This window comes from Myotis lucifugus, unplaced genomic scaffold, assembly GCF_000147115.1.
Source record: "Myotis lucifugus unplaced genomic scaffold, Myoluc2.0 scaffold_1179, whole genome shotgun sequence".
Lineage (NCBI taxonomy): Eukaryota > Metazoa > Chordata > Mammalia > Chiroptera > Vespertilionidae > Myotis > Myotis lucifugus.
The window spans coordinates 16,910-33,998 of NW_005872227.1; the positions used below are offsets into that span (position 1 = coordinate 16,910).

The window sequence follows — 17,089 nt, forward strand, 5'->3', positions numbered from 1 at the left end:
GCCACCCTCCCCCCACCACGCTCACTCTGTGGATGGATGGTCAGGCCCCTGCCCAGAGACCAAGTCCAGGCCTGGCCACCTGGGCTTGCCAAAGCCTCAGAAATTTGAAAAGCTGGAACAACCTTTTTTCTGAGGAGGGTTGTTGTTGTTGTTTTGTCGGAGGGAACGAGTTATTTTGTTTGTTTGTTTGTTTGTTTGTTTTTCCTACACGTTTTCGGTTGATTATGGCCAAGGTGAAAACAGCAACCGGTAAAATGAATCCCCAAAATGCCTCTGTACAAAACAGGTTTTTTTCAGGGTTATTTAATGAAATAAAAGTTAACGAAAAATCCCTATAGGAGTTTCAAATCCTATTTCAAAACAGAAGAAACAATTCCATCATTGGCCACAGCTCTCTGGCCAACCTAGCACACACTGACTTGCTGAAGCTTTAGCTGGTGTCCATCATCACATCGTAATCGTCCAGCAGGGCGTCCATCTCCTTGCAGTCTATCTGGCCGTCCAATTCCTGGGTATCCATCATCGCATTGTAAGTGTCCAGGATGGCGTCCAACTCCGAGGTGTCCCTCAGGGAGCTGTAAGCGTCCTTCTGGCGTTCATCTTTTTGGTGTCCCTCATCGAGTTGTAAGCGCCCTTTTGGGCGTCCAACTGCTTGGGACCCCTCATCGCTTTTTAATTGTCTAGCTGGGTGTCCAACTGCTCAGTGCCCCGCATCGGGTTGTAAGCGTCCTTCTGGGCGTCCAACATTTAGGTGCACCTTATCGAGTTGTAAGAGTCCACCTGGGGGTTCAACTCCTCCCCCAAGATCTGTCGCTTTGAATGGCGATAAGTCCGCCTGCCTGTATGCCGGTTGCCACCGAGGGCGCGGTCCTGAGTGCAGCTGCTGAAGGCTCCAGAACCTCGGAGTGTGTGCGTGTGTGCCTGAGTGCTTTTTCACATTGGTGCATAGGGGAGGGGAGGGGTGGTGGGGGGGCGGGCGGGGCCCTCTGGGAGGCGCCATCATTGATTAGTCCTTTGACCCAGCAGCTGCCCGCGCCTGTCCTAGGGCCTGGCAGAAAAGGGTGGCCAGACAGCCGTGGCCCTGCCCTCAAGAGGACTCGGTAGTGTGCTGTTGCCCAGGGGCCATTTATGAGAATCCATGTGAGAGACGATGACCTGCGTGATGGAATGCCAAAGGAAACCACACTGTGAGATCTCCTTGCTAGATTCAGCTCGCCATCTGAACTGCCTCTTCCCATGTCAGGGTGTCTTCTCCCCTAACTGGACATGATTTTTGCTTCCTGGGAGTCCATTGGCCTCCACGACAGTTGACGGCCCTGACATCCACAAGGGATAACCAAACCGATTTCTTGGTTTGTAAATTGGGACTGGACGACCCCCACTGCATGATGTCTGAAAGAAAAACAGGGTGTGTAAAGATCCAAAAAAAAAGAAGTGTTTAGAACTCTGTCTCCTGGCCCCACTTAGCAGAGCCATAGAATGATGTCCCACAATGATTTTTCAGTGAGAGCCCTTGTCATGCCCCAATGAACTTGCCTGAGCAAGGTCGAGTCATGCAGAGGCATCTAGCACCTGAGGCAGAAGATCTTGGCTGTGTCTTTAGCAGATCATGTTGAAGAAACCATAGACGGAGGGAGCTGCCATGTTTCCAAGCAGCCATTGGGGAAAGGGTTGTGTGAACCTGAATATATGCGTTCGAAACTGCATAAGGATAACCAACACACCAACACTTTGCTTCTTTCACAACAGATTTTCTTGTTCAAATATGGGCAAGCATTGCTGTCCTGAAAGATGAATTTCTTACAAAATTCTACATTCAAAGTTGCCAGATCACCGTAGCTCCCCGCAATTGTGGCCACAGTTCTATAAACAACTTTCATTTCCACAGACATTTCATTACTTTCTCATCTGTGTGTTCAAGGGCTCTTTACAAGTGTTCACACAGGGAGATGCAAACACACACACACACACACACACACACACACACACACACACACTACACAGCACACGTGCCCTCATATTTTCTAATAGAAAAAAAACTAAGTAGGTGTGTTTCCATTTGGAATTGCTGTATCCTTGGTGTGGGATATTTTAGATTGAGTAAGAAATAATTGGTCAGCGAATGCCTCGCATTTGAGACACAGTGGTTTGTACACTGTGAATGGTCACCTACATGACCAGTGTTGTTTGATGAATAAAAGGTTTCACCTGATTTTACCCTGCATCATTTCACTCGAGTGAATAATGTGTAAAACTGCGTTGGTCTTCCATGATTCCCTCTCCATTGTTGAGTTCCGTCATGTTTTCTAAGGGAAGGACATGACTGGAGGATTTTCCACATAGGTGACATGCCTAGGGCTCTTCTCCCATGTAGGAACTCTGGTGACTGATGAGATTTGCATGTTTACTAAAGGCGTTCCCACACTGAACACATTCACATGGATTCTCTGTGGTGTGCTTTATGTGGTAACATGTCGTCAGCTCAGACTTTTGACGAAAAGCCTTCCCACACATGGGACACACATGTGGTTTCTGCCCCGTGTGCATTCTCCGGTGCTGGTTCAGGCCAGAGCTTTTACTAGTAACATTCATAGCATTGCTTGCCTGGATGGACTCAATCCTGCTTTTCTGTGGTAAGATTTTTGATTGAGAGCTTTTTCACATAGGGGACATTCATGTGGTTACTCTCCTGTGTGGATGGCCTCATGCTGTCTCAGGAAAGAACTCTGACTGAAGTCTTTCCCACACTCAGGGCACTCATAAGGCTTCTCTCTGTTGTGCATTGCATTGTGGTTTCTAAGCCCAGATCGTTGCAGAAAGCCTTTCCCTCTTCCATGACATTCACATGGTTTCTCTCTTGGGTGTGTCTTGTTCTGTCCTCTGAGGTTGAAAACATTCCTGAAGGGTATACCAGTGTCACACTGTGTTGTACCTGTCATTGCATCTACTAAGGCATTCCTCTAGTCCAGGTGACTTTCCGCACTGTTGGCTGACATCTGGTTTCTTTCTTACATGAGCTGAGGAATGTGAAGACTCTGCTGATCTATGAGTAAATTCATCACTCCTATCAGCCCTTGGCACCCTTCTTCTCAAAGCTGTGTAGAGCTTGCATTTTCACGGCATGGTGGCAGCAGAGGTAGGATTTTGGATATGTTCTGAAGTCGTCCAGGTCAGGGAGGGCTCCTCAGATGGGGTTGGGGTCAGCATGGACTGAGGGATCCTGAGATGGGCACTGAGGCTGCTGAAGGATGACAAGGGAGGGTCACTTTTGGAAGGTGAATTCCTAAGGGCTTTTAGGGTCCCTGAGTGTGGCGATGACCTTGACTGTGAGAGAGGGATTAGGCAGGGACCTACAGGTGGAGCCCAAACTACTGTCATTTCAAGGAACATCAGACTCCATTCTCCTCTCAGGGTCCTGAGCTTTGTGGCACAACCATGATGCCAAGCATGATCTGACATGATCAGAAATGAAACCCAATCACAAGCACGACATATTGTGCAGAATTTTTTCGTGTCTGATAAAAGTAGATGCAGCGGAATTTAATAAATCATTTCATACAGCATAATACATACAATAAAATACGTAAAATAACCCCTCCCACCAACAAGACGTGATGCATCTTCCTGGTGTTCAATGATACTGCGAGAAGGGGTTGTATCCTCTGAGTCCAGGGAATGCGTTGGGAAAAGCAGCAGGAAGAAGTGAGTCGCAGAGGTGCACACTCCGAAAGTTCGCCCAGTCCTACGGGCGCCAGAGCACGCTGCCTGGAGTAGCGTGGAGGCTGGGCTGGGTCCTTGGGAAGGTTGTGGGCAGCAGCTCTCCAGTGGGTCCTGCACCAGCAGCAGCTATTGCGCTCCCAGCGCTGTGAACCAGCAGCGATGTCACGTGCGCCCTAATGGGCTCAGCCTGGACCACAGTCGCAGCAGCCTAGGCTCTTCTCCAAGCGCAGGCGCAGTGGCCACCAAAGGGTGTTGGCGGGAGGGGGCGGGGTGCCGAGCCCAGGCCACCTCCCCAGGGTGGATGCTTAGAGGTTCTCAGACTCTGCAGGGAGCAACTGGAGCACCTGGAGGCGGAGATGCATTGACCGGCGCTCCTCGCACCCGCATGGGTGCACACCTTGGTCCCCTCTGGTCCCGGGGCATCTGCAGGACTTGGTGGGGACACACTCCCTCAGAGATCCAGTAACTGGAAGAGGTCCACGTCAGTCACAGAGTCGTATGCTGTCAGCCACCAAGGCGTGCCAGGACCTTGGGGAGGAGAAGGCCTCCTCCGCGGAGCAATCGGGTGAGAGCAGGTATGTGGAATCAGGTTCTGGAGAGAAATGCCCGGCTTCATCGGGGCATTGAGGCGAGTCTGTGGCCTCAGATGGAGCCAGAGCAGGAGCGGCAGCAGGTGCAGCAGCCGGGACCCTGCCCTGGACGCCTTGCACAGGGTCGCATCAGGCTCGGCTGTAGCTGGAGGCGCTGCGATCTGATGCAGGGAAGAACTGCAAGGGTCTGTGCGGATGGAGGCTGCCGAAAGCCGGGCCCCAGTGGTGCACTGGGCGGTGGGGAGCGCAAGGCTGGTGGGGAGCACAGGGCCAGCGAGGAGCATAAAGCCGGCAGGGAGCATAGGACCCGCCGGGAGCATAGGACTGCCGGGAACACAGGGCCAGCAGGGAGCCAAGGGCCTGCAGGGAGCACTGAGCTGGCTGGGAACACAGGGCCAGCGGGGCACACAGGGCCAGCGGGAACACTGGCTTCTCAGGGTGCAGAGGAATTGCGGGAAACACAGGGCTGGCAGGGAGCAAAAGGCCCTCCTGGCACGCAGGGCCTGCAGAAGAGGGCACAGGCGCGGGCTGAGGGGCGCAGACTGCCAGTTCCTGGGGCACAGCCTGGCCTCCCTGGCCTTGCTGCTTGCGCAGTCGCTGCAACCTTTGCTCTTTGGCCCTGCGGTTCTTGAGCCACACCTTCACTTGGTCCTCCTGCAAGTTAAGCCTGGCCGCCAGGGTCTCGCTTTCCTCATAGGTCCCGTAGGATTTCCCCTCAAAGAATTCCTCCAGGACGCACAGCTGCTGTGCGCTGAACACCATGTGGGGCCGCCGCTGGCGCCACAGCCGCGTCCTCTTCCTCGGTGGGCTTGGGGACAATGGGGAGCCGGTGGGAAACCCGGGGTCTTGCATCCTGGATGCTCCTTGGCCCTCAGCACTAGGAGCTCTGCCAACAGCCCTGCGAGTGCCGCCTTAAATAGCTGGTAGGCAGTTGCCACCCAGTGGTCCCAACGAATGGGGCTCTAGGCAGCGCTGCTCACAGGCCCCGCCCCTTGTGCAGGTGTGTGTGTACATGCCTGAGTGCATGCGTGCCTGCTTTTTTGCTCGCCGGTGCATAGGGGTGGGGTGGGGTGGGGTCGGTTGGGCGGGGCCTTCGGGGAGGCCCAATCATTCATTAGTCCTTTGACCTAGCAGCTGCCTGCGCCTGTCGTAGGGCCTGGCAGACATAGGTGGCCAGACAGCCGTGGCCCTGCCCTCAAGAGGACTCGGTAGTGTGCTGTTTCCGAGGGGGCATTTATTAGAATCCACGTGAGAGATGATGACCTGCGTGATGGAATGCCAAAGGAAACCACACTGTGAGATCTCCTAGCTACATTCAGCTCGCCAACTGAACTGCCTCTTCCCATGTCAGGGTGTATTCTCCCCTAACTGGACATGATTTCTGCTTCTTGGGAGCACGTTGGTCTCCAGGACAGTTGACGGCCCTGATGTTCACAAGGGATAACTCAACAGATTCCTTGGTTTGTAAATTGGGACTGGAGGCCCCCTGCTCTATGATGTCTAAAAGAAAAACAGGGTGTGTAACGAACCAAAAAAAAAAAGAGTGTCTAGAACTCTGTCTCCTCGTCCCCTTAGTAGAGCCATAGAATGACGTCCCACCAAGATTTTTCCTTGAGAGCCCTTGTTATGCCCGAATGAACTTGCCTAACAAGGTCGCGTCATACAGAGGCATCTATCACCTGAGGCAGAAGATCTTGGCTGTATCTTTAGAAGATCGTGTTGAAGAAAACATTGACGGAGGGAACAGCTATGCTTCCAAGCAGCCATTGGGAAAAGAGTTGTGTGAATCTGAATGTATGTGTTCAAAACCGAATAAGGAAACTCAACACACCAACACTGCTTCTTTTGCAACAGATTTTCTTGTTCAAATATAGGCAAGCATTGCTGTCCTGAAAGATGAATTTCTTACAAAATTCTACATTCAAAGTTACCAGATCACCGTAGCTCCCCGCAATTGTGGTCACAGTTCTATAAACAACTTTCATTTCCACAGACAATTCATTTCTTGCTGAGCTGTGTGTTGAAGGGCAATTTACAAGTGTGTTCACAGGCAGATTCGCGCGCTCACGCGCGTGTGGACACACACACACACACACACACACACACCACACACACCTACACACACCCACAGCACACATGCCCTCATATTTTCTAATATAGAAACAACTAAGTATGTGGGTTTCCATTTGGGATTGCTGTATCCTTGGTGTGGGATATTTTAGGATGAGTATGAAATAAGTGATCAGCAAATGCCTCGCCTTTGAGACACAGTGGTTTGTACACTGTGAATGGTCACCTACATGACCAGTGTTGTTGGATGAATAAAAGGTTTCACCTGATTTTACCCTGCATCATTTCACTCGAGTGAATAATGTGTAAAACTGCGTTGGTCTTCCATGATTCCCTCTCCATTGTTGAGTTCCGTCATGTTTTCTAAGGGAAGGACATGACTGGAGGATTTTCCACATAGGTGACATGCCTAGGGCTCTTCTCCCATGTAGGAACTCTGGTGACTGATGAGATTTGCATGTTTACTAAAGGCGTTCCCACACTGAACACATTCACATGGATTCTCTGTGGTGTGCTTTATGTGGTAACATGTCGTCAGCTCAGACTTTTGACAGAAAGCCTTCCCACACATGGGACATACATGTGGTTTCTGACCTGTGTGCATTCTCCGGTGCTGGTTAAGGCCAGAGATTTGACTAGTGACATTCATAGCATTGCTTGCCTGGATGGACTCAATCCTGCTTTTCTGTGGTAAGATCTTTGATTGAGAGCTTTGTCAAAGAGGGGGCATTCATGTGGTTACTCACCAGTGTGGATGGCCTCATGCTGTCTAAGGAAAAAACTCTGATTGCAGGCTTTCCCACACTCACCGCACTCATAAGGATTCTCTCTGTTGTGCATGGCATTGTGATTTCTAAACCCAGGTCCTTGCAGAAAGCCTTTCCCTCTTCCATAACATTCACATGGTTTCTCTCTAGGGTGCATCATGTTCTGCCTTCTGATGTTGAAAACACTCCTGAAGGGCATCCCAGGGTCACACTGTGGTGTGCATGTCATTGTGTCTACTAAGGCATTCCTTTAGTCCTGGTGACTTTCCGCACTGTTGGCTGACATCTGGTTTCTTTCTTATGAGAACTGAGTAATGCGGAGACACGGCTTATCTATAAGTAAATTCATCACTTCTATCAGCCCTTGCACCCTTCTTCTATAAGCTGCGGAGAGCTCCCATTTTCTCAGCATGGTTGGGGGAGAGGTAGGATTCTGGACATGTTCTGAAGTCGTCCAGGAGAGGGAGGGCTCCTCGGATGGGTTTGGGGTGGGCATGGACAGAGGAATTCTAAGAGGGGCACTGTGGCTGCCGAAGGACCACAACGAAGGGGCACCTTTGGAGGGTCAATTCCTAAGGGCTTTTAGTGCCCCTGAGGGTGGGGATGACCTTGATTGTGAGAGAGGATTAGGCAGGGACATAGAGGTGGTGCCCAAACTACTGTCATTTCAAGGAACATCAGACTCCACTCTCCTCTCAGGTACCTGAGCTTTGTGGCACAACCATGATGCCAAACATGATCTGACATGATCAGAAATGAAACCCAATCAAAAGCACGACATATTGTGCAGACTTTTATTAGTTCGGGATAAAAAGTAGATGCAGCAGAACTTAATAAATCATTTCATACAGCATAATACGTACAATAAAATAAGTAAAATACCCCCCCAACAAGACGTGATGTGTCTTCCTGGTGTTCAATGTTGCCACGAGAAGGGGTTGAATCCTCCGAGTCCAGGGAATGCGAAGGGCAAAGCACCAGGAAGCCACGAGTCGCAGATGTGCACACTCTGAAAGTTCACCCAGTCCTACGGGCACCAGAGCAAGCTGCCAGGAGGAGCATGGTGGCTGGGCTGGGTCCTTGGGAAGGTTGTGGGCAGCAGCTCTCCAGTGGGTCCCACACCAGCAGCAGCTATTGCGCTCCCAGCGCTTTGAATCGGCAATGAGGTCATGTTCGCCACAATGGGCTCATCCTGGAGCACTGACAAAGCAGCCCAGGCCAGCCATCATGCTCATGCACAGTGGCCACCAAAGGGTGTTGGCGCTGATGTCTCAGCTCGGCCCTGGCACTCCGGAGGACGCCGACATCCCCGCGAAGAACCCAAGCCGCAGAGGCAAGCCATGCCTCCATGCCTCTACCTGTAATGGCCACCACAGTCCACCGATATTGTATGTAAAAAAGTTTCTCTCACCCCTCCCACTGTGGAGTCGCTGGCTGTCTGACCAACAAGTTGCTGGGCTGCAGGGAGGGAGACTTATATACACCAAGGCGGGAGGGCTGAGCTAATCAGAAGCCACGCTAGAGAGGCCCCGCCCATTGCAGCGGTGTGATTGTTGGATTCCCGGTGGAAGAGCCTGTCCGAGGCTCCGCCCCCGCCTGCCAGCGCCCAACCAGCTCTTACCTTTGGAATAGAAACCGACAGGATTCAAATCACCTGGTATAAATACAGACGTCCCAAGGCAAGGAGACACAGAACCTGGCTGGGGAACCTAACCAGAACTTGGCTGGAGATCCGAGACAAAACTTGGCTAGAGCAATTAGGAAGCAACTTTAGAGTGAAGGAGCGCTCGCTTCGGCTTCCTGGGCGGCTGATTCAAAGGGTTTGTTTTTTCTGCCCGGCACCTGGGAAGAGCGGCTGCAGTACCGGCCATGCTGTCCCAGAGCCACCAGCGCCGCCGCTGCAGGGAGACCCTGCAGGTGCTGCGCAGCTCCCGCAGAGGTCGCCTCTGCTACCGCTGCGACTAGCTCCTGCGGGGCGACGATGTTTTAGAAGAACGTGCGTCCACTCCCCAGCTATCTTCTTACGCCAGATGGGTGGTAGATTATGTCCTACCCCACACACAAGAGAACCTGTCTGCCTCAGAGACTTCGACATCCTCTAGCTCCACTTCAGGCCTGGACCAACCTTCATTTGTTTCCAGGTCTCCCATAAGAAGCCTTGCCTTCTCACCAGCATCCCCAAGGACACCAGCAACACCAGGTAGGACCAAGGGCACACGTGAGTCCCTGCACACGGAACCCATGTTACTTCGGTCCTCCAGGGGCATCGAGGTGGAAGGCTGCATCCGAATGTATGAGCTAGTGCACAGAATGCAAGTAACAGAGGGCCTGAGGCTGTGGCAGGAGGAGCAGGAGAGGAAGGTGCGAGAGCTCTCTGAAATGGCATCTGAACAGCTGAAGCGTTTTGATGAACGGAAGGAATGGGAGCATCGCAAAGAATTCCAGGACTTGAAGGAAGTGCTGGAAAAGAGCTCCAGAGAAGCCCTGGGGCAGCAAGAAAAGCTGAAAGCTGAGCATCGCCACAGAGCTGAGATTCTCAACCTGAAGCTGTGGGAGGCAGAGCAGCAGCAGCTGTGGAGGGAGGAAGGCCAGCTCCGCCTGCGGAGTCTCTATGTCCTGCAGGAGGAGCTGCTGCACCTCAACCAGCAGCTGGACTCCGTGGGCCAGCACAGAGACCCGAAGGTGGACCTGCTGGCCTTGCGGAGCTGAGGCAACCAGCTGCGGGGCCTCAACTCAGGGATCATTCGGACCTCCTCGGAGAACGGCGTTCCCACGGCAAAGGACCAAACCGTGGCCGAGAGCGCGCTGCAAGAAATGCGGGACCTCCTGACGGACGCCAGGGCATGTGAAGAAAAGAGGAGGAGGCAGGATGAAGAGGAGGCCCGGGTGAAGCGGCAAGAGACACAGGTGTAGCAGAGGCCAGAGGTCCACAATGAGTGCCCCGCTCCCAGCCAGGGCCCGGGAGGGACACGGAGTGAAGGCCTCCAGGTGAAGGTCCAAGACAGTACAATGCAGTGGCACCAGCAGCTGCAGGAGGCCTCCCGTCAGTGTGTGCTGGCCTTTGAGGAACTGACCGGCAGCAAAGACAGCCAGGTCAAAAAGATAAAGATGGACCTCCAGAAGGCAGCCACTATCCCAGTGAGCCAGATCTCCACCATCACAGGCTCCAAGCTGAAGGAGATCTTTGACAAGATCCACAACCTGCTCTCTGGGAAACCTGTTCAATCTGGTGGGCGCTCTGTGTCCATCACACTGAATCCACAGGGCCTAGACTTTGTCCAGTACAAACTGGCAGAGAAGTTTGTGAAACAAGGAGAGGAGGAGGTGGCCTCTCATCATGAAGCTGCGTTCCCCATCGCCGCCATAGCGTCCGGGATCTGGGAGCTGCACCCGAGGGTGGGGGACCTCATCTTGGCTTATCTGCACAAGAATTGTCCGTACTCTATCCCTCTCTACCCGGCTTTCAGGGAGGGAATGGCTTTGGAAGACTATCAAAGAATGCTTGGCTACCAAGTAAAGGATTCCAAGGTGGATCAGCAGGACCGCTTTCTGAAACGCACGTCCGGGATAATGCGTCTCTATGCTGCCATCATACGGCTCCAGTGGCCATATGGAACTCGACAAGAGGTTCACCCTCATGGCTTAAACCATGGCTGGCGCTGGTTGGCACAGATACTAAACATGGAGCCCCTGCCGGACGTGACGGCCACCCTCCTCTTGGACTTCTTAGAGGTGTGTGGGAATGCCCTCATGAAGCAGTATCAGGCCCAGTTCTGGAAGATGATGCTTCTCATCAAAGAGGACTACTGCCCCAGGATTGAAGCCATTACAAGCTTGGGACAGATGGGATCCTTCAGACGCCTCAAGCGGTTCTTGGAGGAATGTTTGCAGTGCAAGGAGGTTTCTGTCCCCAAGGGCTTTCTGACTTCCTCTTTCTGGTGTTCCTGACGTCACTGGTCACCCACCAGCACCATTTTGTTGCAGAGGTGCAGTAATAAAGTCACTGAGCATTGCTGTGTATGATAGAGCACTGTCAGATTTAGAAACCTATCAATATGTAAATATATTTTATATATTTATTTATGCCTTGTGGCTAGGAAAGGTTTTCATGGGCCACTGATGACTCCTCAAGGGATCCACGGGACAGAAAAAAATGGATTCAGCCTTCTCACTTTTGCAAACGTTTTGAGGTGTTTACCACTTGATGCCACTGTTTCTATGACCTTTCTGTCTCGAATCTTTCAGAAAGGAGGTAATACCTAAGCGTGTCGCTCTGAGCTGAAGTGAGCCCACCACTTTCAAGAATCCTGTAGTAGTTGAGGCTCGAATCCTCACATATGACTCTGAGCTGTGGCTGCTTTGCCTTTCTTGGCTTGTGAAGTCATTAGAAATTCAGAGGCAATGCCTGATGTAGGGATGGACTTTGTCCTAAATGGCATTTCGGACAGCCTAGTGTCTAGGATTAGGCCCTGCCATGTGTTGTATTGAACCTCTCGATTGGAATCCAGTGCCTGGTTGACAAGGGATGCATGAGCCAGAGCAGGTGCCCTCTGTGTGTGTCGGGTTTTCAGTTTGAATGAAGATGGACCGAGATGGAGCTGGCCACAGTATGCATGAGCTGAGCATCCACAAGCAATGGCAGGGTGAAACAGAGATGTTAGGAATTGAGAGCTGCATTATTGTTGTTGTTGTTTTGGCTTGTTCTGACTAATGAATGATGATAAATTTGCCTGATTAAACCCACTACAGAAATCCAGAGCCTGGCTTTTCAGATAAGAGTGGAGATTTGAAAGATTTACTACCTTTGGTATTGCAGAGGCAGCAGCCACGGTCTCTTCCTCCTTGAATGTCATGTGTGGGGAACGGGGTGTTGTGAGGAGGTTCCCTGGTACTGTTGAAGTGACCCGCTCTATGAATTATTTACTATGGTGCCAACAAATAATAAAACTTGAATTTTAAAAATCCAAAACAAAGCAACTTTAGTGCTTTGCGGGCCCCAGCGGCCTCTTTAACCCCGCCCCCAGGAGCGGGGCCGGCGCACCAACTCTGCTGTCGCCAGCATGAAGCCTCCACCAAGGTGACAAGGCTGCTCCTGCGCGCTATTAAAGGGGCGATGTGGCCCTGGGTGCCATCTGGAGCGCCCTCCAGAAAAGGCAGCTGCTCTGACTACTGCAGACGCAGAGGGGCCAGCTGGAGCCGGAAGTCGCCAAGCTGGCGGGAAGCTGCCAGGCGGGAGCAAGGCCTGGATTCCGGATTTCCTCCAGCAGCTCAAGAACCCTTGGAAGAGCCTGTCCTTGGCTCCGCCCCTGCTTGTCAGCACCAAACAATCTTCGCCCCCGCGCCTGCTCCAAGGAGCAAAACCTCTCACAAGTCGCTCTCCTCTCCTTCCTTCTCTCCCATCCGAGGGTCGGAGGGGTGGCAGGCTGGGAGGGGGGGGAGGGGGTGGGCGGCGAGGACTTGGCAGCCCGGGGATAGCGGAACTTGGTCTCCCGTGTGTGTTTGTGTGTGTGTGTGTATGTGTGTTTGTGTGTACATCCGCAGTCAGGCATGGACGCTTGTTCATTTGAATGGTCCGTCGGCATCCATGAGTACCCTTCAGCCCCTGCCTTCTCGCAGACAGGGCCCCTGCTTGTCCTTCCTCCCTCGGGTCTAGCCAGACTTGGGGAAGTCCAGTCACCTGGCTCTGCCCTCCCCAGAGGAGGCTGCAGAAGTGGTGCTTGCATTGGCGCTTCTTGACCAGCAGAGGGCTCTGGCCTCAGTCAACCCAATCTCTGTAATCCACAGCCAAAGAAGAAGTCTTGGTTGGGATATCTGGTCAACCCTCCTACCCCACCCCTCCTCCCCCACCACTCCCCCTCACTCTCTGGAGGGATGGTCAGGCCCCCGCCCAGAGACCAAGTCTGGGCCGGGCCATCTTGACTTGCGGATGCGTCAGCATGTTGAAAGGCTGGAACAAAGTGTTTTCTAAGGAGGTTTTTGTGTTTGTTTTTTTTTTTGGAGGGTTTTTTTTTTTTTTTGGAGGGTTTTTTGTATTTTTTGTGACTTATTATTTTTTAATTTTAATTTTATTTTTTTAACTAAGATGTCTTTATGTTTTGTGTGAGATTGATCACTATGATTTAATTATTATGTTCAATTTGTAACAATGAAATTGGGGGTCCCCACAACATGAGGAACTGTATTAAAGGGTCGCGGCACTAGGAAAGTTGAGACCACTGGACTAAGTTTTATTTCTACCTCAATTGCTGGCTCCTACCCAGCCTGGCCCTGGTCTGGGCTTGGGCAGGAGGCAAAAACTGATGTGTTTCTCTCACATCGATTATTTTTGTCTTTCCCTCACTCCTCCACTCTCTGTAAACATCAAGGGGAAAATATCCTTGAGTGAGGATTAAAAAAAACAAAACAAAACAAAACAAAAACAAAAAACAAACAAAGGTGGGCACCCTGGTCAGAAGATCAAATCTTCAAAGTGCGTGCCAGCTGCTCCTCCCAGAGGGTCCGGACTGAATGTTGGAGAGCATCTCCAGGAAGGCCTGCGGGGATGGTGCCTCCGCATGCTGGAAGGTGTTCTGGACTCTGCCAAACAGGATGAAGTATTTCATGTCCAGCCTGATGAACCCCAAGTGGTTCTCATCGAACAGGATGACGACTCCAGGGAAGCACCTGGGGTAGGTGAAGGGATCGAAGGTACCAATGTGCACGCCATAGAAACACATCCTGCAGGTTCGGGGGTAGCCACGGAGTCTTGAGCGCACGCGCACAGGCAGAACAAAGGGAATGGGCTGCTCCTCTGGAGCTGCAGCCCCGGACTCCCCGACGCTGGGCTGGGCAGGGCTCTGCCCGCCACGGCCCTCGCTTTCCCCAGTCCCGTTTTCTTGCTGCTGCTGCTGCTGCTGCTGCTGCTCCCGGATCACCTCCCTGTCAATCTCCTGGATCACGTGGGAGAGTTCGTAGAATTTGTGGAAGATCTTGCCATCTGGCAGATGGATGCGGCGCATGAGGTGGATCTCTAAGGTCCAGATGAAGTCTCCCATGATCTTCGTGACCCTGGCATACTTGCCATGGAAGCTGAGCATGACAATCATAGGACCGAAGCCATCGGATTTGCCGTGGAAGAGTCCCGGCCAGATGAGGTGGTCCGGGTGGCTCGGCGGATGGTAGACACGGCTGTAGGTCAGGCAGTAGTCATCATCCAGGAGAGCGCCCGGTTCCAGGCCAACGGGTGAGTGCGCCTCCTGTCCTGAGCCCAAGCGTGCCTCAGGGACCAGAGACACTGGTGGGACCGAAGTGGGCTCAGGCTCGGGTTGGGGCTCTAGCACCGGGTTGACACTAGGCAGGGCACAGCCTTCAGCCACGTCCAGCACTGAGGTGAGCACATCTTTGGCCCAGGGTACCGGTGGGCCTTGCAGGGTGGGCGCCATCCCATGTTCAGGGCCGGTGGGCTCCTCAATTCGGCAGCCCTTGGCGGGCCGGGGTCCTCCGGAGGCCAGTTCACACTGGGGCGCAGCATGGAAGCTGGGGCTGAGGAGGCGGCTGCCTAACATCCCAGTGGCGCCGCGGGTGGTGCTTCTGGAGAACGGCAGAGGGCGAGTGTCACTCACTGTCTGCAACTGGGGGATGGGCTTGGTGAAGCGTCTCGCGCCCACACTCGTCGGGCGCAGGGGGCAAGTCCACCTGATCAGCAGCCTAGGCCGGTTCTACCTAGGTACTCCAGCGGCCTCTATGTCCCGGGACTGGGTCTTGGCGAGATCTCTCCCCTGAAAGCTTGCTTGGTGAACACGGTCGATGACCAAGACAACAAGCCTAGGGCTGAGAAGCTCGGCAGAGTAGACCTTGCTTTCTTTTATAGCTCCAGAGAGTGGTGGAGGAGCCAAACCAGCCGCCCACCCGCTCCACCAATCAGCCACCCCCAGGAGTGAAAGCATCACCGGTTGGGCGTCAAGTTTCAGGTGGGGGCGCACATGCCCCAAGCTAGGTCCCGCACTGCACTCCCCTTCAGGTGGCATTCACCCAAAAGACCCAAAGGAAAGGTTCTGCTGAACGTGGATGCGCCTGCCATTCATTCCTCCAAGGGAATGGGCCGGGACAGGATGGGGAGTGGTTGTGGGTGGATGGCAGAAGGGAGTAGACCGCAGACGCAGACACACCAAATGAAGCTGGCCTTGGAGGTCATGGGAGGCAGAGGCTGAAGTTGATGTCTCTAAAATGTGTATGGTTTTGTATATTAGTGAGCCCCTTGCTTGTCCTTCCCCACTCAGGTCAAGTCCAGGCACAGGACTCTGGCTGCAGGAGGGTGGCTTGCATTGGCACTTCTCGACCAGCACAGGGCAGGACGGCCCAGCCTGAGCTGGGTCATCTGGTCGACACCCGCCCCGCCACGCTCCCTCTCTGGATGGCTGGTCAAGCCCCCACCTAGAGACCAAGTCCGGGCCAGGCCACTTGGGCTTGCATAAGCTTCTGGGCATTGAAAGGCTGGATTGATGTCATTTCTAAGGAGGTTTTTTTTTTTATGAGTTTATTTTTTTTAAAGAAGGTTTTTATAAAGAGGGTTATTTTTAAGATTTTTGTTTGTTTGTTTGTTTTTTTCAACTCCCTCATTGGACACAGGACCCTGCCAGGACGCAGGGACCTTTCCCCCGACCCTCCCCATGGGCCGGACCGCCGCCCCGCCCGAGGCGGACAGGCGACTCCCAGGGGTCTTTAAACCTCCGCCAGGACGCTCTAGGTACCTGGAAAGGGGGGAGCGAGTTGTCAGAGCAGACCGGGTGGGGAACAATGTCCCAACGGGCGCCTCCTCCTCCGTGGGCCTCTATGCCTCAACCCTCCAATGGTTGCCCCAACCTGCACACGTGTGGGGCACAGAGCCCCCCGGGTGCTGCCTGCCTGTGAGGGGGCCGCCCACACACCCGGCGATGGGCACCTACCCCCACACGACCCTTCTGTGCAGACCAACAACCGTAGTTTCACAACTGCTCTTAGTAACAGTCTCCCTTCAGACCATCCTTGCGGTCGCTTTAGGCCTTTCAGTTTGCAAGACCACCACACAGCCCTTCCATGAGCTCGTGGGGTTAGCATGTGGCCCCTTTCCTCGTCCACCATTGTGTGGGAATAAAGGAGTCATCCCTTCTGTCAAAGTAGGGAGTTTACCCTTAGCTGATTTATCTCAGCGGATAGAGAGTCGTCCTGCGGATGGAAGGGTCCCAGGTTCGAGTCCAGAGAAGGGAACCTGCCTGGGGTGTGGGCTTCATCCCCAGTGGGGGGGGGGGGATGGCGTGCAAGGATGCAGCCACCATTTTAGCTCCAGTGACTTGGCAGCCGCCATTTTTATTTAAAAAAAACTGTATTTAATTGATTTTTTTACAGAATGGAAGGAAGAGAAATAGAGAATTGGAAACATCAAAGAGAGAGAAACCTCAATCAGCTGCCTCCTGCACACCCCCTACTGGGGATGTGCCCACAACCAAGGTATATGGCCTTGACCGGAATCGAACCCGGGACCCTTCAGTCCGCAGGCCGATGCTCCATCCACTAAGCCAAACCAGTTAGGGCGGCAGCTGCCATTTTGAAACGGCAAAGGTCAATCCCTCCCTTTTATCCTCTCACCGCCGCTCCAAATCCCCCGTTTTAACTTTCGTGTTTTAATAGCAGGAAATACAAGTACAAAACATTGTACAAGTATACGTTTTACTCCACAGAGGTGGAATAATACCTTTGTGTTGTTGTCATTGTGTGTGTGTGTGTGTGTGTGTGTGTGTGTGCGTGTTTTAATATATCTTCATAGATTTCAGAGAGGAAGGGAGAGGGAGGGAAGTAGAGAGAGAGAGAAACACCCACGATGAGATAGAGAATCACCGGGTCGGCTGCCCCCTGCACACCTCCTACTGGGGATCGAGCCCCCAACCCGGGCCTGCTCCCTGGACTGTAATCGAACCCAGGATCCTC

The 17,089-nt window shown here is 52.9% G+C and overlaps 1 protein-coding gene and 1 pseudogene across 1 annotated transcript; one reads left to right on the forward strand and one right to left on the reverse strand.

The window, feature by feature from the left end:
* Positions 1 to 430: 430 nt before the first annotated feature.
* LOC106695375 (homeobox protein ESX1-like) lies at positions 431 to 5,162 on the reverse strand. Its single transcript, XM_014449415.1, has 2 exons — positions 4,622 to 5,162; positions 431 to 633 (listed from the first exon to the last, which is right to left on the reverse strand). Exons 1-2 carry the CDS (start codon positions 5,160 to 5,162, stop codon positions 431 to 433), a joined length of 744 nt encoding a protein of 247 aa, XP_014304901.1.
* A 3,854-nt stretch (positions 5,163 to 9,016) lies between these two features.
* LOC102440062 lies at positions 9,017 to 11,095 on the forward strand (annotated as a pseudogene).
* Positions 11,096 to 17,089: the final 5,994 nt, after the last annotated feature.

Coding starts and splice junctions, on each gene's coding strand:
- LOC106695375 (XM_014449415.1), bottom strand. CDS start 5,162: ATGCAAGACCCCGGGTTTCCCACCGGCTCCCCATTGTCCCCAAGCCCA. Junction 634..4,621: donor CCGGCAGTCCTATGCTCCCG/GCGGGTCCTATG, acceptor GACGCCCAAAAG/GGCGCTTACAACTCGATGAG.